The 19,936-nt window shown below is 40.2% G+C and overlaps 1 protein-coding gene across 1 annotated transcript in view; it reads right to left on the bottom strand.

Annotated features, from left to right (window-relative positions):
* The window catches only part of ADGRA3 (adhesion G protein-coupled receptor A3), a 118,999-nt gene extending 116,432 nt beyond the window's left edge, over positions 1–2,567 (bottom strand). Inside the window, exon 1 of the mRNA XM_007115844.2 lies at positions 2,326–2,567. Within this exon, the coding sequence (XP_007115906.2) occupies positions 2,326–2,567 (242 nt within the window). The remainder of the gene's footprint in view (positions 1–2,325) is intronic.
* Positions 2,568–19,936: the final 17,369 nt, after the last annotated feature.

Genomic DNA, 19,936 nt, shown 5'->3' with positions numbered 1-19,936 from the left:
CTGCTTTCCGGTCAGAATGGCCATCATCAAAAACTCTAGAAACAATAAATGCTGGAGAGGGTGTGGAGAAAAGGGAACCCTCTTGCACTGCTGGTGGGAATGTAAATTGATACAGCCACTATGGAGAACAGTATGGAGGTTCCTTATACAACTACAAATAGACAATGTTCATTGCAGCTCTATTTACAATAGCCAGGACATGGAAGCAACCTAACTGTCCATCAACAGATGAATGGATAAAGAAGATGTGGCACATATATACAATGGAATATTACTCAGCCATAAAAAGAAATGAAACTGAGTTATTTGTAATGAGGTGGATAGATCTGGAGTCTGTCATACACAGTGAAGTAAGTCAGAAGGAGGAAAACAAATACCGTATGCTAACACATATATATGTAATCTAAGAAAAAAAATGTCATGAAGAGATTAGTGGTAGGATGGGAATAAAACACAGACCTACTAGAGCATGGACTTGAGGACGTGGGGAGGGGGAAGGGTAAGCTGTGACGAAGTGAGAGAGTGGCAGGGACATATATGCACTACCAAATGTAAATTAGATAGCTAGTGGGAAGCTGCCGCATAGCACAGGGAGATCACCTCTGTGCTTTGTGACCATGAGAGGGGTGGGATAGGGAGGGTGGGAGACGCAAGAGGGAAGAGATATGGGAACATATGTATATGTATAACTGATTCACTTTGTTGTAAAGGAGAAACTAACACACTATTGTAAAACAGTTATACTCCAATAAAGATGTTAAAAAAAAAAAAGTAGCTGCTTTAATCCACTGTTAACAGTTCAGAAAAACTCGACCTAAACTTGAATCAGCTTAAGTGCCACTGATCCAGAACCCAAATGTATGATGACTAATTTCTTCAGAGTAACAAGGGAGTTGGGCAACACAAAGGTTTCCCCCACTTGACTCCAGGCTGTAATTATGGTCCCATACCCAAAATATCCACTTCAAAGAATCTGGCTAAGAAATAAATACAGCTGCTGCCGCTACCAAATGGTTGAGTGTTGGTAAAGGACATCAAACAAAACAAAAACTCTTTTACCACTTTCGGGCCTCCACAAACAGAAACACACAATTTTCCTGTGTTAAATCTTTCCTAATTCAAACAAATGGAAATGAAGAACAAAGGTGTTGGTAATGAAATCTGTACTTGTCTTACCCATAAATCCTGCTTGGGTTAATTTGGGTTAAATTAAAAACCATATTTTGGGGTTAAATTAAAAACCGCAGTTTAAGTTCTTTCACAGGTCATGCTGCTTCCCTTGCCTTCATGTTTTTATAGTGGCAGCCTTGATTCTTTTTTAGGGAACCAACCAAAACAACATAGAGGAAGACGGCGCCGAGGGACTCATATTTCAGTTCGACAAAATACCAATTAGAAACACTTTCAAGCCTTCCCAAACCAATTCGTTGTTCAGAAAATAAAATCAAGAGTCACTGAGGCCACGGGTTCAGCTAGAATTGGCAGAACCACGCTTGCAAAACTGGACCGTGAATCGTAACACAAACTGAGTAACGAGACCAAAAATTTTTCCTTCCAGGTGGAAACTCAATCTGAAAATCAAGTCCTTGAGTTGCAAGGCTCAGCAAACGCACAGTTTACAAATCCGAAGTTCTCGGCTTTTAAAAAGATGAGCGCTCACACCCAAGAAAACGGAGCTGGAAGGTGCACGATTTCATCTGAAATATATTTCTGGCCCTTAAAAGCAACTCTATTTTAAAAGGTGCTCTTTAACTGTAATAAAACTAAGATAGCAAAAGCGAAGTAAACAGTCTGGGGGTTTGGGGATCACACAACGGGGCGTTCAAAGTCCTCATGTTGCTTTAGTACCCTGCAAACTTGCGTCCAAGTAACTTAAGTTGGAAGAAGCTCAAGGACTGGCGAATCTAACCTAGCACTGTGTTTCCCGGCAGCCCACGCACAGGATGAATGAGCTTTAACTCTGCGGACTGCATGTTTACTTGCATCCTCACGTGGCACCGCGCAGCTCAAAAGCGCCGCGCCGGACCGCGCGGGGAACCCGAAAACTTTTACTTTACAAACTTTTAGTTTACAAACTAGCGGAGCTCGGAGGCAGCTCGGGGACACATCTGCTCGCCTGCCGCAGAAACGCGCCCAGACCGAGCCCCCCGGGGCTTGCCCAGCACCAGCCCTGCCCGCAGCTTCATTCACACAAAGGCACAGGGGTGCCGGCGGGACCCTTTTGCAAGTCGCGCGGACAGAGAAGCGGCACGACAGAGAGCGCCGGCAGGGAAGGAGGGAGGGGACCGGGCGCTTGGGCAGAGCGGCGCCCCGCGGGCTACTCACAGGGTGACCGTGCGGTTGGGCAGCGTGTCCGGGGGCAGGACCTGCGCGAGCTCCAGGCTGCTGCACACCACCTTGCCCTCTGCGGCGCCCGCCGCCCTGCCGGCCCCTCGGGGCCGCCCGTCGTGCTTGCAGCCCGGAGGCAGCGCCGCGGCCCCGCCGCCGCCTCCCAGCAGCGCGAGCAGAGCCAGCGGCAGCAACAGAGGCGGCGGCGCGCGGCCCCGCAGGCGCTCGGACGGCTCCATGCTGCGGGCTGGGCGGCGGGTCGGGGCCTGCCGGCCGAGCGGCGGAACGCTGGCCTAGCGGGCCGCCCCGGTGCCCGGGCGGACGGGAGCGCAGCGCGGGCCCGGGGGCGCCCGGAGCCTTGTGGCGGCCGGAGGACGCGCCCTCCTCGGCGCCGACATGCTCCTTTGTCCGCTGCGGCCGCGCTCGGCCTCTGGGTGGCCGCCGGGTCACGGCCGCGCGGGTCCCTGCGCCGCTCTACGGCCGAGCGGGAGCGCCGCCTCCTCCTCTGCCTCCGCCTCCCCCGGCCACTGCCCGCGGCGGCTCCTCCCCGCCTGCCGCCGCCCCCGCCCTTTCTCCTCCTCCTCCTCCCCCCTGCCTCCCCCTCCTCCTTCCCTTCTTTCTCCTCCTCCTCCTTTTTCTCCTCCTCCTCCTCCTCGTGGTCTCCTGTCCCCTCACCGCCCGCCGCCCGTGGCTCCGGGAAGGAGGTTGGCGCTCCCAGGCCAGCGCCACCCGTCGCGTGTCCACTACCCCCCGCGTGCCCGGCTTCCGGGCAGGAGTTGTGGGCCCGCAGGAGTACGGTAACTCGTGGAGAGGGCGGAAGAAAGTTCTAGCCCAAACTCCAGCCACAGTGGCCACTGTCTGGCACGCTTCCCTCCTCCTCCTTCGCTGCCCTCCAGACAAAGGCGCCCTGTGCGCCCCTGGGGGCCGTCCGTACCGCACGGCGAGCCCCAGTCCCATGCTTGGGGTGAGGGAGGAGAGCAGGGCTGAATTTATTTGGAGAAAGGCAAGGAGAGAGGTAGTGCCCCAAACCAACTATCTTCAAAGGACTCGCCTTCCCACCTCTCTGCCCACGCAGGGATCGCGAGCCTTCTCTTCGCACACCTTGGTCTCATTTGTCCCGAATACAGGAGAGCTAGGAACAGGTTCCTCTCTCCCGGAAAGAGGACCCTCCAAAGCCGTTTCTGGCCTTCAGCAATTCCACTTATAACCCTTTCAAAGGATGCATTGGGGCCTCGCTGGACCGGCAGCCTTTGGAGAAAGAAATTTCCCTCTGGCATCCAAAGATACCTCAGATGTAACCAGTTAGTGCAATTGGGAGCAAACCAGCCAAGAAACCCCAGCTGAATCGATTATTCTAGGGAAGGCGGCCAACTTCGCCCTAACATTTGCAAGACCGGGGTTCACGTACCTTATGTTTAAATATTTACAAGGAATATATCAAGCTTACAAATAAAATATATTCTATGCTCCTATCTTGAAAAATATACTTTAATAACGATCTGGAAGGCCAGGCGTGTGCACAGAGGTCTTACTTACGTTGGAGCTCCACCCCATACATGGCAAGGAGGAAAGATCCAGACGCCAGCCCTCAGTCTACACATACTTCCATCACTTTTGCTTCCTGTGTCAGCTCCATTGATGAACAAGTGGGGCTTTCCGCACACGTGTGGCCGCCCCAGCCCACTCAGCCAAGCTCCCTGCACACCCTCAAACAGCCACCCCTTGGCAACCCTTCGGGCCTAGGAGTGCATACATGGGTTGTGAGGTCCTCCCTTGGGAGGACAGTTCTGGGAAGAGGCCTGCTCAGGCCCTGGAAGTAGCCTTGGGAATTTTTGATCAGTGAATTCCAGGGTCCTGGGCTCCTTGGACAAGGTCTAGAAATAGAAAGGGAACACAGGCTCTTGGGGAACACATCCCTTGGCCCTGGAGATTTTTCACCCCTTGGGGAGGAGAGCTAGGATGGTGCCCTCTAAAATGCAGAGCCAGGGCAGGGTTTTTCTTGCCTGAGTCTAAGGTCATTACTGCCTAAGGGCCCGACAGAGTCTATCTTAGGGACGGATTCCTAGGAATCTCTGTATGTCTAGAACTTCCTCAACAGTAAATAAATGGCTTTTGTTTAACACACACTATTGCATTAAGTTGAATAATGCTTCATTTGATCGACGTTTTTTGAAAATCAACGATGTGAGCCCATGTGTCCATTGCTAATAGTGCATTCTGTGTTAGAAATGTTCTAGATCTGTGCTGTCCAATATGGTGGCAGCAGGTGGCTATTTAACACTTGAAATGTAGCTAATGTAGGGTCAGAAGATAATTTTTCACCTTATTTAATTTTAATTAATTTAAATTCAAATTTAAATAGTCCAAGGTGTTTAGTGGCTACCCTGTTGAACAGTGCAGTTCTTGACACTGATGGATAGAAAAAGTGGGAGATATCATCACCACTAAATAGCTTTAAATCTATAAATAAACTTAAGTGGTGAAATTAAATAAATTCTCTTGAATTTATTTAAAGAATTCTTATTCCCTAACAAAAATCATCACCATCATCATCTGTTTTCTTTATAAAGATAAAAACTTCTTACTATAGCAATATGGAAGTTTATTAGCCACATTACTATTGTCATAGCTACAAATTGTCATATGAACTCAGAATCTGTGAATATCTTCACATACTCTATTTCAGCCTATAGTTGAAATAAATGTGCATGTCTGTTTTTATATTTGTTTACCATAAGTACTAACATCAGTTTGATACATATCCTCTTTTTACTTCACTGTAGTTGAGAAAGTTGTATAAAGTACAGAATTATAAGACAAAGAGCTATCTCAAGACGTATCATGAATCCAAGGAGAATTATGGAGGAAATGCTTTATTATATGGATAATTTCAACCATTCTTGCACAGAAATCACTAATTCTATCTTTGAAAATAAGAATCACTACAGGTCGCAAAATAGTAGTACAGTATATTAAAGGGCTTTAGAAAGTATATCTTTCAACCCGGTAGTCCTTGGAATGCACACAACCCTGAATTATCATCATTCTGTACCAGCATGGGTTCATAAGGACATAGCAAATGGTCCTTTCCCCACTTACTAAGATCTTTGAGGATGATACTGCTGAAACTTACCATCATTTACCCTCAGTCACACCAGAATCTTCGCTTTAGTTAAGCTGCCCCAGCCCTGACAGCCTCTTGTCAGACAGGTCTATTACTGCTAATGCCCCCTCAGGCATCAAGAACATCATACCATTTGAAGTTACAGGACTTAATAGGTCCTTTCAAAGTTCTCACAGTGTTTTTGATTATCCCACTTGAGAACATCCTATAGGAACCCTTTGAGAAATCACTCATTAACTATATTCTTGTACATGTAGTCCTGTAAAGCTGTATTGCGTCAACTGTTGCTGTAAGGATTGTAGATGGACCACATTCCAAGGCTTCTAGGCTGCGAATCCTGTCTTGCTATGTTATGTAAGGCTTGTAGGAGATACCAGAGAAACACTCAAAGATGCTTTGTTTATCCTCCTACTATAGACTCCGTATTAACTATGTATACGTGTAAAAATATACAATTTATATATGTAATAAATATGTGGATGTATATACATATATACCACCCTATTTATTAACAATTTATTTTACGTGCCTGTCTTCTTCCTTTTCTACCAGACTATGAGCTCCTAGAGAATTTTACCCACCCCTTCTTAAATTACTCCCTCCCACCTTCGATCACTCCCTATTACATTAATCTAGAATCTAGACCAATCATCTAGACTGAACTAGATAACAGGGCTTGTTCAAACCTGAAGATGGCTACCTGTTAAAATTTGTTTATAGTTTTATGTTGTTAGCCTCCCCCATTACAATACCAGCTCTATGATGCTTTGTCTTATTTGCTTTTTATGGCAGACTCCATTAGTTGCTGCCGAAGAGCCATCCCCAAACTTTTCCTCCCTTGGAGGCTGAAGAAGCTACATAATCATTTCCCCAGCCTCCCTGGCAACTACTGATGGCCATAATCTAGTTCTAGCCAAAAAGAATCAAAGGTTGTGCCGTAGGTTGTGCAATACGGTAGATACTAGACACATGTGTTTAAATTTAAATTGAAATTAATTAAAGTTAAATAAAACTAAAAATTCTATTCCTTAGTCACACTAGCCATAATTCAAGTGCTCACTAGCTATATGTGGCTGGTGGATACCATTTTGGGCAGCACAAGCTATGGAATAGTTCCAACATCACAGAAAGTTCTACTCTTCAATACCAGTCTGAGGGGAAGTCTGCTGAGAATCTTCAGGATAGAAATTCTGTGTGTGTGATAAAAAGAGACAAGAGAAGATCTCTCTCACCACCCTCATCCTTCTTGCTTTGGAAATGGTATTGTGAGGACATGATACATGGAACTGAAGCAGGTCTTTTGAGACCACAAGGCAAAAAGCATAAAAGAAAACTCCAAAATCATAGGAAGAAATGGAAAGACCCCCCACACACACACAAAAAAGAAAATTGGGTCCCTGAGGTCATAGTTGAGCTGCCAGTCAAGCCTCTGGACTTATTTTTATTGATTATGAATATTCTCTGGTTTAAGCCACTGTTGTTATGGTTTCCTAGTGCCTACAACAGTGCCTGACACATAGAGGAAGTCCAAAGTATTTGTTGATTCTTGAAGTTTAAATCTTACTCATTTTTATGTTCCAAACATCTAACACAGTTCTTCATATATATTAGCTGGTGAGCATTGAGAAGACTGACTAATGTTCAGTCTTCTAAACAAATGGAAATGTGTAATGTCATGATTAAACTGACAGCAGGAAAGAACAGCAACTTTTAGCACTTGAAATGTCTCAGTGACACCTCTATAAACCCTGTTAATAAACAGACATTCTCTGTTTATTTTTGCATCATTTAATGTTAATCTATTAATTGTGACAGCTGTAGTTTATATTTTTAGTCATTACACGGCATGTGCCAGAATGCGTGCTTAGTCATTACCCAAGACCCAGACAGAAACAGCAATAGTAGCTCAAATAACACCCTAGCCTCTTTAGACAGCATTGGCTCCTGTTCTGGCTTACTAGTTACTGGAAATAGTGACCTTCGGCAAGTCACTAAATCTCATCCTTCAAAATGAGAGTTTGAACTGGAACCAGCTTTAAAGTGCTCTGATTTTATCCTGCTGAACCATGAAGTCTATTTTGTTTGTCTGCTGCAGCCAGACTATTATTGGAATGTATCCCTGTGACAGTTAAATGCTCTTTTTAGATGACCAAATATCTTTCTGAAATGGTATATTCTCTACCCACTGCAGTGTAATTACCATCAGTTGTAAATATAAAGAAGAAATATGAGGCAAAAATTGACCAGCAGTGCCACGTGGGGAATTACCTTGATGTAATAGGAGTCTCCAAGTACACGACCAGGCAGGTTAGCACAGAGGTGGTGGAACAGGAAGGCTCACAGTGCAAATTAAGGTGCTCAATTCACACAGTTTATTATATCCATTTAAAACGCACAGGAAGAGTGAGAAGCAGGGAAAGAGTTGGGGTAGGTTAACCCACAAGGGTTAGAATGCAAACAGATGAAAGATCTATCACCTGAACATACACAATGTGCCTGTGAAATCTGAGTTATTCCATCTGTCTGTCCCTCTTTCTTCCGACTCAGACACATCAACCTTCCCCACTGCTGGTGGGGTTACAAGGACCAGAGCAGAAGTTTAAGCTAGGTGACCCAACAGATTTAAGATATCTGGGGCCAATATCTCACTTGCTCTGTCAGAGATGCAGGGGCAATTGTGCCTGGTCACAATTACAACCTGCCCGATAAACAGCTGCAGACTTTATTTGTGCTTCCTGGACAGAGGGTACTTGGGGCCAGACTTGATGTTACCAATGAAGAGATGTTTTCAACACAGTAAATACTGAGCGCCTCATATGCCTTATGCATATTTAGTGAATTATAAATACTTATCCTTCCATCCTTTTCTAAATAAGTGATTTTCTCTTTTGTCCATCATTTTATCTGTTCACCTCACATGACTACTTTCTTTCTCTACGTCTACCACGTCTCACAGGTTATTTGCTTCTCTACTTAGTGTCATCAGTTCTCCTTCCTTTTTTCCTATTATTTTTATATCAGAATTAAATATTTTAAAATAATATAGAAAATATGGTACATAACAGAGGAAACGACAGACTTTGGGGGAATTTAGAAATAGAGTCCACACCAGAGATGTAGATAGCTTCTCCAAATAGCAGTATTTCCTGAGTATCTCCCAAATAGAATGAATATAACGTGTCTTGTTATATCAGGTATCTGTGTTATTATAAATTTTACTCCTATGTGCCAATATAATGATTAAAATCTATCAACCAACTAGTAATTATTAATGATAGGCATAGTAGCAAACATGCCAATCTTGAAATTTCCATCTAAAATTTTTTTTTAAATAGTAGCTTTCTTCCTCCTTTGTGTCAGTTAACATATTAAAATCCATTTGTTGAGCTGAACAGAATGAGAAAGTATATTTGAAATTATGCATTTCTCAACAAAGAAATTACTACTTTGAACCAACTTCTGAATCTGCATGTTGATAGTGCATTGAATATCTTGTTATTTGGATTTCTGTAATATATTTTTAAACACATTCCTATGTCGCTTAGAAGCCTCAAACATTATTAAGTCATAAACAGTTTGGTTATGTAAACTCAGTCAAACTTTAAAATTTTAATTTAGATATATTAATTATTTTACTCATTACATTACATGTATTTTGGGTAAGAGAACTATTTTAGTTTATATGTCAATAAATCAAAACTCATGTACATGTTTTATAACTTTATAGAATGCTAAAATACAGAGGATAGTGCTAAAGTATAGAGGAAAAAGCACTGATTTTTTTAAGTCAGGAGATTTGGATTAATATGTTAATCCAAATTATTTTTATTAATTTTTATTATTTTTTTTAATTTTAATTAATTTTTATTAATTTGGATTAATAAAGATTAATTATTTTAATTAATTTTAATTATATTTAAATACATTGATTTAATTATTTTAATTTTAATTTAAATTAATTTTTATTAATCCAAATTAATTAATTCTTTATCTTAGACAAGTTACTTAACTTCTTGGTGCCTAGTTTTCTTCATTTGTTATAAGGTTTAATTTAAATTTAATTAAAAATTTAATTTAAATTAAATTTAATTTAATGATGACGTTGAAAGTTCCTAGCACATGACTTGCACTTAATAGGTGCCTATTGAAGGTTAGTTGAACCTGAATCTAGCCCATTGCCTCATATTCCAGATGAAGAAGCTGGAACCTAAGGAGGTTAAATGAATCTGTCTAAGGTAATACCCTTGGTTCATGTGAAAGCCTGAACCAGAGAGCTAGGAAAACTTTGCAGGTGTAATTGGTTTCCCTTATAAACCTATAACCAGACTTTCTTATAAACCCGGTCATGAGATATGATTTAAACAAATCACTTGCTAAATATCTCTTGTTTCCCTACCTGCAAAATGAAAAACTAATAATTGCCCCCTACATTCTAGTATTATTGGAAAGGTGAAGAAGTGATGTGTGGAAGAAACCACTGGGAAAAACTTTCTTTGTAATTATAACATATCATTATAAACATTATAAGCTACAAAAACGTTTCATCTTTAATAACACTACATTACAATTATTTATATTTATATATACATATATATATATATATATATATATCAGCTCTTTTCCTCTCTAGATCTCTAAATTCCTCCAAAATAAGTGCCATGAACATTCTTAGACAATGCTTCTACTAGGAAGACAAAATGGAGAATTGAGGTAATCATAACAGAAAGTTTAGGAGAAAGCAAGCCCATGTTCTCCATCCAAAGACTCCAAAGTCTTTCCCCATCAGGAAACTTACTCATCTATATGAAGCCTGGTTGGCTATAAATGCTCTGTATATTAAATTCTAAATTCACTTAACTTCTCTAATCTTCATTATATAAGACTCAGTCCCTTCCGATGGGAATATGTAATAAAAACAGCCTCTCTGGCAACCAATAATGCAAGATACAAAGAGTCTTAAGGGGAGAGGGAGATTCTATCCAGTGCGGTGTCTCACCTTACTTGAGCCTCTCAGGATTACTCATTACACAGTTGGCTAAGAATATTTTCCGCTTTTATTTCTTTTGTGTGTGTGTGTGTATTCGTCCCCCTCCTCTGCTCCTTGCAGCAGAACTCTGAAAGGAGGAAGTCGAGAGTCAGGCATTCATGGATCCTTCACCAAAACACCATGCAATTCTATCAAAACTATTCCTGTATTAGTCCAAACTATTTCAGGTGAAAGTGACAGAAACTCAATTCCGACTAGTTTATACACAAAAAGAAATATATTCGTTTATGTAGCTAGAAAGTTGCTTCAGGCATAGCTGGATCCAGAAGCTGAAACGATGTCCCCAGGTTTCTCTCTCCATCTCTTAGCACTTTTTTGGCTTTGTTCTCCATCAAGAATTACTCTGCAATTGGAGAGCCACTGGCAGCTTCACCTTTATGTCATCCTCACATTGTAAAATCCCAGCAAAAAAATAAAAACAACAACAAAACCAAACCAATAATTTCCCTTTGCAGCATTCCCAGTGAGGGATGTGATTGGCCTATCCTGCATCACGCATCCCTGAAGAAGGGGTGGAGGCAAAGAAGTCCTCTGACCAGCCTGGCCTGGATTGAAAATACACCCCCTGGAACAGTGTTAAGATCAGCTGAGCTCTCCAAGAACATTCTTGATGGTAGGAAAAACCCTGTCCACTATGCTATCTTTACCCCTAATAGTACAATCCTCCCTCAGTATCTGAGGGCAATTGGTTCCATTCGTTCTAGGACCCTCACCCCATACCCAAATCTGCAGGTGCTCAAGTTCCTTATGTGAAACAGTGTAGTGTTTGCATATAACCTGCACATATCCTTCTGTATACTTTAAATCATCTCTAGATTACTTATAACACCTAGTACAGTGTGAATGCTATGTAAATACTTGTAAATACAATGTAAATCATATGAAAATAGTTGCCAGTACTTGGCAAATTCAAGCTTTGCCTTTTGGAACTTTCTGGAATTGTTTTTTCTAATAATTTTGATCCACTCTTGGTTGAATCTGTGGATGTGGAAACCGTGGTTATGGAGTGCTGACTGTATATTACATAGACAAAATGATAGGAAGGAAAAGTCACAAAATGTTAATCATAGTTATCTCTAGGATGGAAGGCTTACACGTGTATTTTAAGGTTTTCTTTATATTTTTCTTTATGTTTTTATTTTACATTATTATAATGTGCATGCATTATAATTTTAAAATTAAGTATTTTTTTAAATTTATTTCTTTTATCAAATAAATGAATGAATATTATCACTGAGCCTGTGTGCTCAGTGTGTGTGCAAAGCACTCTTCTGAATGCTAAGGACAAATTAAATAAATAAATAGGTTTAGTCACTACCTTTGAAACTGAGAGTAATCATCAGTTAGAGCCATTAAATTATAACTTGCTTATTAAACAATAAACTGCCTTCACTGATCAAGCTCGCTTTAACTGTTTTTACAAAAACTTGCATATCTTCCAAGCATCAAGGAGCCTAAACAATGAGATGATTGCCTAAGTTGTTTTTTTCAGAAACTTGGAGTAAGCTGTGTCCAATACAAGCTCCCAAGCATGTTGAGACTGCTTAGGACCCTCCAACTGGGCATGCATGAGTATCTGCTCTGTGACCTTTTGACATCAGTGGATACAAAACTCCACCCTCAGAACGTACTAAGGCTGCCATTTTCCAAACATGCAGCCCCTGGGGAAGCAGGTGGCTTAGTTGTGCCTGTGCAGAATGACGATAAGCTCTGTCTTTTCTTAACTCTAATCACCTTTCCCCTCTTCCCCACACCTCAGCTTTATCCCATAAATACCCCAAGACCCTTGTGTTTGGGGAGGTAGATTTGGGATGCATTCGCTGTCTCCTCCTTTGGTTGCCTTGTGAATAAAACCTTGCTCTGCTGCAAACCTTGGCCACTCAGTGTTTGGCTTGGTGCATTGGGCAAAAGAACCTTTGGAAAAACCTTCGGAAAAACCTTAAAGGTATTTGTTGTCAGATGGGGAGGACAAATACACGCTCATTTAATTACTATTGTAAAGGTCCTTAAATTCCTTCAGCAAAGGATAATTACTATTTAAAAGTTACCAGGTATTATTACTGCTTATCACCAGATTCCTCTCTTCTGTAACAGATATCAAAGGTTTAAATATAAAAATATAATCTAAAATGTTTTTAAAATTATATTTATATGCATATATAAAAATCATATAGGTGTATATGTGTGTGTACACATATATATCACATCAAGACACAAAGCTTGAATTGATCAATTTTATCTCATAAAATTATAAATTCTTCCTGAATAAATACCATTAAAAAAAAATCAAAAGTCAAGTTGCTAAAAACTTGGCAACATAAATGGTAGAGGAATAATTTCTTTATTATATAAAAAAATTTACAAATCAGTAAGAAAACCTTCAACTACTTAAGAAAAACAGGTGAAATATATGCATAGCTAGCTCACAGAAAGAAAAATAAAATGTGTACAAGGAAGGATGTTCAGCCTCACAAAAAATTAAAGAAATGCAAGCAAACCAACCAACCCACAAACAAAAAATTGAAATACTAATTTTCACCCATCAAAATGAAAAAAATAAAATAGATAATATGTGGTGACTTCCAGGTGTAGAGACGTCAACATTTTCCTACATGGTTGAAGGCAATACAAATTGATACAACTTTTTTTTTTTGCCTCTTTACTCCCAGCTTATTGAGATATAACTGACACATAACACTGTATAAGTTTAAGGGGTCAACATGTTGATTTGATAAATTTATAAATTGCAAAATGATTATTACCATAGTAGTTAGTGACTACCTCTGCCTTAATCATCATGTAGTTACCATTTCTTCTTTGTGGCAAGAACGTTAAAGATTTATTCTCTTAGCCATATTCAAGTATATGATACATTATTATTAGCTATAATCATCGTGCTCTAAATTAGTGATACAACCTTTTTGGTGCATATTTTTTTGTAATGGCAAAAAACTGGAAACAACACGTCTATTAGCAACTTGAATAAAACAGTGGGTTCAATACGTTATAGTAAACTACAAATGGGGGACCCTTCACCTCAAGTGAAGACTTGAGGGAAAATAAGAGGATCTCTGTGTGCTGATCTGTGATATCTCCTAGTTAAGTGAAAAGAGAGATATCATTGATCCCCATTTCTATAAATAGTGTGTATATGCGTGTATGTGTATTTGTACTAATATATACATGGAATATTTCTAGAAGGATATAAAGAAACAGTTAATAATGGATACCTTACCTCTAAGAGAGGGATTGGTGGTGAGGAGACTTACATTTCATTGTGTACTTTTTTTCATTATTTGATTTTTTAAAAATCTCTACATGTATTTACTCTTTAATAAAAAGGCAAAATGATTTTAAAGATTGAGAGCAAAAATTGTAAATATACTTTTCAATTTTTTTGACATCAGTAGACAGCAAATCATCAGAGTATGTCCTATTTGTTCCAGGAAGAGTCTGTTGAAGGAATCCTCTTAATTTTGTAAGTGTAAAAAATACGATTATGTAAGTGTAAAAACTATAAAGCAAGCAGGTACCCGTTGCCCTAAGGGAGGCCTTTTTCTTTTGTAATGTGTTGGTCAAAAGGTCTCTTTTTAATATCCCTTCAAATGTAGATCAGGTCACTGGGGAAGGGTGAGTAAATCTGCATAGGAAAAAAGGAGATTCCTGGATACAAAGGTTGAAGGCTCTGAAGACCAGCACCCTTCTGAGGCTCAAAGTCTTTCTATCTCTGAAGGACAGTTAAGTAGTATTTTAGCTCAACTCAGAGGACAGAGACCTGCCTGTTGAAGGCTCCTGCAGCTGGAAAGAAAATGGAACATTTGGAAAAATATAGAAGGCCAATCTGGCAGGGACTCAAATTGAAGGGAAGAGAGCCATCCAATGAGACTGGTTAGATAGGTAAGGAAAGGTAAGATCTGGCAGGGGCTGTGGCTTTGTTCATTGAGAATGTTTTTCACCTTAATAACAGTTGGAAACCATTGAAGGGTTTAAAACAGAGGGAAGACACCATATATGTTGGAGTTTTATATGCTTCTTTTGGCTCCTACACCTTGGAGAATGGGGGACTGCCAAAGAATAGATTCTGGGAAATAATTAGGTGTCTATAGCCAGAGATGAGAGATTATTCCGGTAGCTTAAGCCAGGATGGTGGGAATGGAGATGAAGAAAAGTGGGTATATATGATTGACATCGTATTTAAGAAACCACAAGACTCATTTTTATGGTTGTTTGGTTGGGGACATGAGGGAGGGGGGATGTCAAAGGTGCCTCCCAGGTTTTGGTTTGCCTGAGTGCATGAGGATGCCATTCACCAAGACAAGACACCCTGGAGGAAGAGCGGTTTTCCTGAGAGCATCATGAGTGCTGTTGGGACGTGTTGAGACTGGGGTTTGTTTTAATCATTCAAGTGGTGCTGTTGAATGTGCACTATTATAATCTGGAGTTTTCAGCAAGGGCTGGAGACTAATTTTTTTTTTATTTTTGGCCACACCGAGCAGCTTGTGGGATCTTGGTTCCCTGACCAGGGATTGAACCTGTGCCCTCAGCAGTGGAAGTGTGGAGTCCTAACCGCTGGACCACCAGGGAATTCCCTTTTTTTTTTTTTTTCAGTCAGAGCCTATAAATTTTATTTGAGGAATGGATGAGGATGAGATTTCCTAAATAGAAAAGTCAGAGTGAGAAAAGAATAGGGATTAGCAGACATCTGTCTTAAAGAAAGTCAACTTTTAAATGTTGGGAGAGGAAGAGGCAGCAGTGGAGAAGGAATAAGAAAAGGTGTTGACAGCAGAGCAACAAGAGAACGTAGTGGCTACTGAAAAAACAACGCACAACCTAAAAATTGAGAACTATGTTTTATTTAGGGCATTACTGAGAACTATAGCCTGGGAAGGCAGCCTCTCAGATAGCTCTGAGGGACTGTTCCCAAGAGGTAAGGGGGGAGCCAGGATATACAGGAGTTTTTTGCTGGGAATAAAAACAAATATGCAGTCAAACATCAAAAGAGTACTGCTAATCATAAAAGACACCTCAAGTTAATGATTTTAGTGCTTTTCTATGTATGGGAAGATGCAAGAGTCTACCTCATTGAAATTGTTCCTTTGATATATATCTTAACTATCGAGGGCCAGTATCCTGTTTTTCCACTGTGCTGAATTCCCCTCAGGGTACACCATATGGGGGCTGCAGTGGCTGAAGGCTTGATGGCTGCAACATACTTCGTTTACTGAAGCGTCAGGCATTTCAAAACCTAATAATGCAATAATAAGTGACTGGCGATAAATCCAAATGATCATTGAATTTTTGTTCTACTAAGTTAATGAGATCACTTAGTGACAAATAAGGTTTGAAGAAAACTTTATCAAGAACAAGATCTACTATTTTAAATTAACCCTTCTTAAATTGCCTTCTGGAACACCAAAGGGGCTGAACACCCATTTAAACACCAAAGGAAAAAAAAAAAACACTAAAAGCACAAAATCACCTGTCCTACCTACCACACCCAGCAACACTCTATCCTCCACTCCTGGCTCCACCACTGAGCTAACAGAATCCTTTACCATTGGTGGCACAACTTTCTATGAGTTTGCTCTGAGTTTTACTAATAAGTATGGAAATTCCAGCTGACTCCTCTTCAGCTATTGCAGGAATCAAGAGAATGATTATTTTCTATTCTTTGTGTCTCTACTCAGTTTTTAGGAGACAGAGCTAAAAATTCCATGCCAGATGGTGCTTCTAAGGATTCTGTTGTCATCAAGTCATAATGGAAGACTATTTTATCAGTCAATCATTGAGTCAGGGCCATCTTTTTGCCAGTTTATGTCTTTTAAAGATAAATATGTAGTCTAGTCCTTTACAAAGTCTCCAGCAAAATTTTGCCCTTTGGGCAAAAATAGGTAAAAATATTAGGGCTGACTTCCAAAGTGAGTTTTTCTTTCTCTTCAGCACTCTAGAGCAGAGGTCAGCAAACTTTTTCTGTAAGGGCCAGATGGTAAATATTTCAGCCTGTGCCAGCTCTATAGTCTCTGTTACAACTACTGTAGTGAAAGTAATGATAAATAATACATAGATTAAAGAGCACTGTCTTCCAGTTAAACTCTATTTATGGACACTGAAATTGGAATTTCATGTAATTTTCATGTGTCATGAAATGTTATTCTTTTTTTTCCCATCCATTTAAAAATGCAAAAACCATCTTAGCTTGTGGGCACCATAAAACTAGATGGTGAGCTGACCTCTGCTTTAGACGAGGAGCAGCTTGTGGGATCTTGGTTCCCTGACCAGGGATTGAACCTGTGCCCTCAGCAGTGGAAGTGTGGAGTCCTAACCGCTGGACCACCAGGGAATTCCCTTTTTTTTTTTTTTTCAGTCAGAGCCTATAAATTTTATTTGAGGAATGGATGAGGATGAGATTTCCTAAATAGAAAAGTCAGAGTGAGAAAAGAATAGGGATTAGCAGACATCTGTCTTAAAGAAAGTCAACTTTTAAATGTTGGGAGAGGAAGAGGCAGCAGTGGAGAAGGAATAAGAAAAGGTGTTGACAGCAGAGCAACAAGAGAACGTAGTGGCTACTGAAAAAACAACGCACAACCTAAAAATTGAGAACTATGTTTTATTTAGGGCATTACTGAGAACTATAGCCTGGGAAGGCAGCCTCTCAGATAGCTCTGAGGGACTGTTCCCAAGAGGTAAGGGGGGAGCCAGGATATACAGGAGTTTTTTGCTGGGAATAAAAACAAATATGCAGTCAGACATCAAAAGAGTACTGCTAATCATAAAAGACACCTCAAGTTAATGATTTTAGTGCTTTTCTATGTATGGGAAGATGCAAGAGTCTACCTCATTGAAATTGTTCCTTTGATATATATCTTAACTATCGAGGGCCAGTATCCTGTTTTTCCACTGTGCTGAATTCCCCTCAGGGTACACCATATGGGGGCTGCAGTGGCTGAAGGCTTGATGGCTGCAACATACTTCGTTTACTGAAGCGTCAGGCATTTCAAAAACTAATAATGCAATAATAAGTGACTGGCGATAAATCCAAATGATCATTGAATTTTTGTTCTACTAAGTTAATGAGATCACTTAGTGACAAATAAGGTTTGAAGAAAACTTTATCAAGAACAAGATCTACTATTTTAAATTAACCCTTCTTAAATTGCCTTCTGGAACACCAAAGGGGCTGAACACCCATTTAAACACCAAAGGAAAAAAAAAAAACACTAAAAGCACAAAATCACCTGTCCTACCTACCACACCCAGCAACACTCTATCCTCCACTCCTGGCTCCACCACTGAGCTAACAGAATCCTTTACCATTGGTGGCACAACTTTCTATGAGTTTGCTCTGAGTTTTACTAATAAGTATGGAAATTCCAGCTGACTCCTCTTCAGCTATTGCAGGAATCAAGAGAATGATTATTTTCTATTCTTTGTGTCTCTACTCAGTTTTTAGGAGACAGAGCTAAAAATTCCATGCCAGATGGTGCTTCTAAGGATTCTGTTGTCATCAAGTCATAATGGAAGACTATTTTATCAGTCAATCATTGAGTCAGGGCCATCTTTTTGCCAGTTTATGTCTTTTAAAGATAAATATGTAGTCTAGTCCTTTACAAAGTCTCCAGCAAAATTTTGCCCTTTGGGCAAAAATAGGTAAAAATATTAGGGCTGACTTCCAAAGTGAGTTTTTCTTTCTCTTCAGCACTCTAGAGCAGAGGTCAGCAAACTTTTTCTGTAAGGGCCAGATGGTAAATATTTCAGCCTGTGCCAGCTCTATAGTCTCTGTTACAACTACTGTAGTGAAAGTAATGATAAATAATACATAGATTAAAGAGCACTGTCTTCCAGTTAAACTCTATTTATGGACACTGAAATTGGAATTTCATGTAATTTTCATGTGTCATGAAATGTTATTCTTTTTTTTCCCATCCATTTAAAAATGCAAAAACCATCTTAGCTTGTGGGCACCATAAAACTAGATGGTGAGCTGACCTCTGCTTTAGACGAGGACCATCACAGCAGGTCTTGACTTGAATCGTCACCACCTCCTTCCCTCTCCACAATAATTAATTTAGAAAATTCAAGTCCAGTTGTTGAAAATGAAAATCTTAAACCCTGGGGACAAAAAAATCTGGCAAATATTGTACTCCAGTTCTTCCAACATTCTTATTTAAGGCAATTTTCATAGTCTGTAACATCCGGGGATGGCCATTTGCTTGGGGTTGATAAGACATAATGGTGACAGCTCAGATAAGGCTCCCAACTACAAATTCTCACCACTCAAACTGAGGTTGAATCAGAACTATTGTCAGTAAGGATGGTCTGTCAATCCATGTGTTGCAAAAACTAGCTGATTGTTGCAGCAGATGTTTGAAATGTAATTATAAGCACTTAGAGCCATTTTGGAAGGAAGTCTAACCCAAGAAGTTCTTTTGGTATCAGCCTGCAAAATCAACATGAATTCTTGAAATGCATTTTAAATGCTTCTGGAGCCCTTAGCCTGAAGGGACCTTGGGCCACTATAATGTCAAATAGGCTAGAATGTGGTTCACCTCTTTTTACAGTCTTTTTACGATCTGTATTTGTTCCAGGCTACCTGACATAAATTTAAGCAATGAGATCATGCAAATTTCTTCTGAACATTTGTACCCAAGATGAACTGATGACCCCCGTTCAGAAAATCAATATTATTTCTCCATAAAATTCATCCTTTATGTAAAATAACTTATGCTGATAAGTTGGGATCAAGTCTTTATTTCCCTTTCTCACTCTTTACCTACTTTGAGATATAGACCAAAATGGGATCTTCTACAAAAGTAATTCTGTAATAGGATCAGTTAAAAGATATAAACATTCAGAGGCCCTCAGACTTTGATGACAAGGGCACAATAAAAATGTGTAATTTCCAGGCTTTCTAAGAAAAATTATCAAAATCAAACCACGGACTAATAGGCAGACTCCTGAAGCTAAGGAAAACTCCTTGGCTGACAATATGCTAAGGAACTGCTTCCCAAGAAAACTTTTCCTCAACATAATTCCCCTTACTCAGCCTCCTTTGGAGACAGAAACTCTATTTAGGGAATTTAAGGCGTAACAACTGCTAGCACCTGAAGCTGAAAAGGCTACTTGGAAACTGGATGGATTTTTATCCATTCAAATGAGCTTTGGAGACACCAACTTGGTCTCTTTCCATCCCTCACCTGAACTTTAGCCCACAGCCTCTGTAAGATTACACAGCACGGCAAAGGAAATCTTAAAGGTCTCCTGCAGAAATCGTGATGAGATTGCATCAGCCCTCATATTGAGCAGGTAATCTCAATTTGCGCCATCCACCAGAAACAATCTTGGTAAACATGTAAAGGAGGGGCAAGGATGGAAGCCAGCTCCCTCTAGCAAGTTTCTCTGTTGGTAAATGGATTGTATTTAATTCTCAAAGTTTCATG

Source organism: Physeter macrocephalus, chromosome 7 (assembly GCF_002837175.3).
Source record: "Physeter macrocephalus isolate SW-GA chromosome 7, ASM283717v5, whole genome shotgun sequence".
NCBI lineage: Eukaryota > Metazoa > Chordata > Mammalia > Artiodactyla > Physeteridae > Physeter > Physeter macrocephalus.
This window is presented reverse-complemented; position numbering and strand designations above follow the sequence as displayed.